This window comes from Limulus polyphemus, unplaced genomic scaffold (assembly GCF_000517525.1).
Source record: "Limulus polyphemus unplaced genomic scaffold, Limulus_polyphemus-2.1.2 Scaffold500, whole genome shotgun sequence".
NCBI lineage: Eukaryota > Metazoa > Arthropoda > Merostomata > Xiphosura > Limulidae > Limulus > Limulus polyphemus.
Genome location: NW_013666110.1, coordinates 319783 through 324201, shown reverse-complemented (window position 1 = coordinate 324201; position 4419 = coordinate 319783). Strand labels below are relative to the sequence as shown.

Genomic DNA, 4419 nt, shown 5'->3' with positions numbered 1-4419 from the left:
GAAAGTTCAACCTTCTGTCAGATTTCCACCCTTGTATAGTTTCCAAAAATATTGCGAAGACTCCCCGGAAAGGTGTATGTGCTAACTTGTTCGAACTGTGAAATTATTGAATTTTAAAGATAGTTGTATCATAAGAAAGTTCAACCTTCTGTCAGATTTCCACCCTTGTATAGTTTCCAAAAATATTGCGAAGACTCCCCGGAAAGGTGTATATGCTAACTTGTTCGAACTGTGAAAATATTTCGAAGCATGCAAACTACAAATGAAAAAATTGTAAAGTACCTAAACTCTTTTAATTATTCAAGAACATGATTTTTTATATATTGCTGAAATGGTTATCTTGCTCGGGATATCATATAAAGGAAATTTTAATGTAAAAAAATGGAATATTGCGTTTCAGTAATATAGTTAGCGGTGCATCATGCAGATGCTTAAAAATAGAAATATTAACTAACTTAGGCTTCGTAAGTTTGTTTGTAAATGTAAAAAGCATGTGATTCGACTATCGTACTATGTTGTATTGAATTTGATACTCTTTGATACGAATTAAAACTTTCACAGTGGTATTTTCTAAAATCCAATTTCAAATGTAGGAAGGAAAGAAATTAAATGAACCCGTTAGAGTTGTTGGAATGAGTTTATTTTGGGACTGTAGTAATATTGTGTCCTCAGTTTTAAATATATATATATACTCTTGTTAATTGTTTTAAAAATATTGAACTCTCGAAACTCTCGCTATTTAACAACAAAAGGGAAAACAATAGTCTTTATACTTCACGATACTTTAGTTAACTTTCAACTGCTCTTTGGTTTTTAAGTTTTATTGGAAAAAATATGGTGAATATGTGTCTTAAATCCAATTTCTTATTAACACCGTGGCTAAACTGTACAAGACAGTTTGTTTGTTTGGAATTAAGCACAAAGCTACACAATGGGCTATCTGTGCTCTGCCCACCACGGGTATCGAAACCCGGTTTCTAGCCTTGTAAGTCCGCAGACATACCGCTGTGCCACTGGGGGACGTACAAGACAGGATGTTCATGTTTCACAGCAGTGATTTATTTTACAATTTACCGTCAATTACAGACGAGTGGTTAAACTCCCTTCTGATTGTCTATAGCTGTGTGTTTGAAGTTAAGCACAAAGCTACACAATGGGCTATCTGTGCTCTGCCCACCACGGGTATCGAAACCCGGTTTCTAGCGTTGTAAGTCCAAAGACATACCGCTGTGCCACTGGGGGCTGTCTATAGCTATAAGAGACTCATGGTTACAGTCGAGTTATAGGTTTTGCTGTTTAGAAAGCGGAGTATAGTACATATATGATCATAACAAACGTTTACAATAATGGCTGGAGACGGCTTGAATGGGTAATGAAGAAAAACTTTAATATAAGTTTAACATAACAGCAAATGTACAGTGTTTCGACAAGGTTTTTGTCATCATCAGGTCATCAACGTTTACAATTATTTGGCAGAAAAAAACAAATACACACATTTACAACAATATAAAATATTTCTTACTTGTTTCATTTGATTAATTTTTCGTATACCACAAGTTTACTATTGTAGAAGTTTAAAACAATGTTAACTGCAATAAGACTTAGCCATTTTTAGTTTATATATATGTATATATGTTTATGTATATATATATATATAAATACGAGAAAGGTATTTAAACTTGAAAAAATATTTACTGCAATGATTAACGATAAAACGTTCGAGGGTTGTAAAACTCATAGCTATGCTTCATAAATCTCAAACTTTGAGAACTTAATGTATATATTATATTTACGCACCTTTTTGAAGTGTCCAACAACTTTCTCAAAGCATTCCGAGTGCTTGGAAAAGTCCGTAATGTCAAAGGGCACTAGCAGTACGTCATCATCTTTCAACGGACCTTGGGCTTAAAATCGACAAATAAATTTAAGAGCATGAATACCTGGGGCGTATTAATTATCTATGACGTTTTCTTATAAGCATTAATTTCACGAGGTTATACTGACATCCTAGAAAGTTCTCCGAAGCTGTTGTATTTTTGGAATTATAAAATCTGTTAACATTTTTAAGTGTAATTACAGACTAAAACAAAATAAAAGTTAGCGAAGTGGTTAAATACAAAGTATTAAAACCCCAAAATACATTCGCTAAAACCGCCAGTAATTGACGTTGTTTCTGGTGCTATAACCGTTAGTAACTCGAAATGCTTTTTCTTGGTGCTATAACCGTCTGTAACTGACAACGTTCTTTCTAGTGCTATAAACGTCAGTAACTGGAAATGCTATTTCTGGCGCTATAACCGCCAGTAAATCAAAGTGCTGTTTCTGGTACTATAACAATCAGTAAATCGAAGTGCCGTTTCTGGTGCTATAACAATCGGTAATTCGAAGTGCTGTTTCTGGTGCTATAACAATCGGTAATTCGAAGTGCTGTTTCTGGTGCTATAACAATCGGTAATTCGAAGTGCTGTTTCTGGTGCTATAACAATCGGTAATTCGAAGTGCCGTTTCTGGTGCTATAACAATCGGTAATTCGAAGTGCTGTTTCTGGTGCTATAACAATCGGTAATTCGAAGTGCTGTTTCTGGTACTATAACAATCAGTAAATCGAAGTGCTATAACAATCGGTAATTCGAAGTGCTGTTTTTTGGTGCTTTAACTGTCAGATATAAAATTATAGTTATTTAACGTTTTAAGTATAAATAAGAATTCATACTCTTAGTAATAGATTGTTCTGTAACGCACCACTCTAGTTATATTCTAGGTTTTTTAGTTTTATGCATCTAAAAAAAGGGGTTTTCATGTATCACGTGGCAGATAATTCACAACTAGTCAATTTGTTTAATTTCTACAGGATTATAGAGTGCTAGAGCTAAAGAAAAACATTATGTAGGTCTTTTTTAACGGTGATTTCGTTTTGATTTTAAATAATGCTTACCTAGACACTCTGTCTTTACGGCTTCCAACCTGTCTACCTTTGTTCCAGACAAAGCTAGTTTGACTCCGTATTTAGCCAGTTCGTAAGCCAATGCTTCTCCAATTCCACTAGAAGCTCCAGTGATCCATGCAACTTTACCACGTAACTCAGCTAAGGAAGAGTCGTAGTATCTATTATGTACATCTATACCTTTTCACTTTAATATTTGCTAGCATGAACTTCACCACCTTCTTTTAGCATTATGATATGAACACACAAAGTATTGATGATATCCAACTTATTTCAAAAATATTCGACTCTCAATCTGGAAGAGTGAGAAACGGTTATTACTTAAAAAAAAAAATTCTCTATAAAAATGCATCATGTCTAATAAATCATGTTAATCATTTATCTTTCAAAGCACTAATGAGGATAAACTTTTCCCGAGTCTCAAGAGCTGTGTTGATAATGAATACTGATCATTTAATTCGGTTGTGTGTTGCTAAAGGCTCATAACAACGAACAAATGGTAAATCCAGTTACCAAATGTGATATTTACTCACCATAATGATTGTTTGTTTGTTTGTACTTATGCATAAAGCTACACAATGGGCTATCTGTGCTCTGCCCACCACGGGTATCGAAACCCGGTTTCTAGCGTTGTAAGTCCGCAGACATACCGCTGTGCCACTGGGGGGGGGGCACCATAATGAATTATTTTTGAAAGTAATGTGTACACAACAGGAAAGCCAGTAAATATCTAATAATAAATCAGTTAGCACCTAGTATTTAAAATATACCATACGTTTTCTGTATTTTAGATTAGAAATGTGAACAATCCATATTCACCAAAGCTCGCACGTACAGTATGGACAGGCGTGGCCTAGTGGCTAGCGTGGTTAATTTTCTCAGTCTTGTTAAGAATTCCCCCAGTGGGCCAGCGGTAAGTCTTCGGATTTACAACGCTAAGATCAGGGGTTCGATTCTCCTCGGTGGACACAGCAGGTGGCTTTGCTATACAAAACCCACACTTGACTTGGCATCGCTAGGTAGCTAAGGCGTTCTACTTGCAATCTGTGGATCGCGGGTTCGAATCCTCGTCCCACCAAACATGCTCGCCCTTTCAGTGGTGGGGACGTTATAATGTTACGTTGAATCCCACTATTCGTTGGTAAAAGAGTAAAAAGTTGGCGATGGGTGGTAATGACTAGCTGGCTTCCCTCCAGTCTTCCACTGCTAAATTAGGGACGCTAGCGCAGATAGTTCTCGTGTAGCTTTGGGCGAAATTCAAAACAAACTCATTCAGAACTTTCAAATATAACTCTCAACGTTTTCAAGGTAAAGACGTGTTGTCCTTTGTACTGTGCATTCGCCTTAAATGGTGAAAATATCAAATGATATTCAGTAATGTTTTTAACGAAAACAATAATATACACCTGGAAAAAAGTTAAGCACCCCCGTGTTTTTTTCAAGTGATTCAGATTCGACGTCCTTGTGACTGATTA

The 4419-nt window shown here is 35.8% G+C and overlaps 1 protein-coding gene across 3 annotated transcripts in view; it reads right to left on the bottom strand.

Annotated features, from left to right (window-relative positions):
- LOC106458681 (dehydrogenase/reductase SDR family member 7-like) overlaps nt 1-4419 on the bottom strand; it is a 15076-nt gene that overhangs the window by 7830 nt on the left and 2827 nt on the right. For 2 of the 3 annotated variants that reach the window (XM_022384944.1, XM_013918212.2), the window contains exons 2-3: nt 2936-3085; nt 1798-1904 (exon numbers count right to left, since the gene is read on the bottom strand). In XM_022384944.1, coding sequence (XP_022240652.1) covers nt 1798-1904; nt 2936-3085 — 257 coding nt within the window. The remainder of the gene's footprint in view (nt 1-1797; nt 1905-2935; nt 3086-4419) is intronic. The other variant, XM_022384945.1, reaches the window with a different exon arrangement.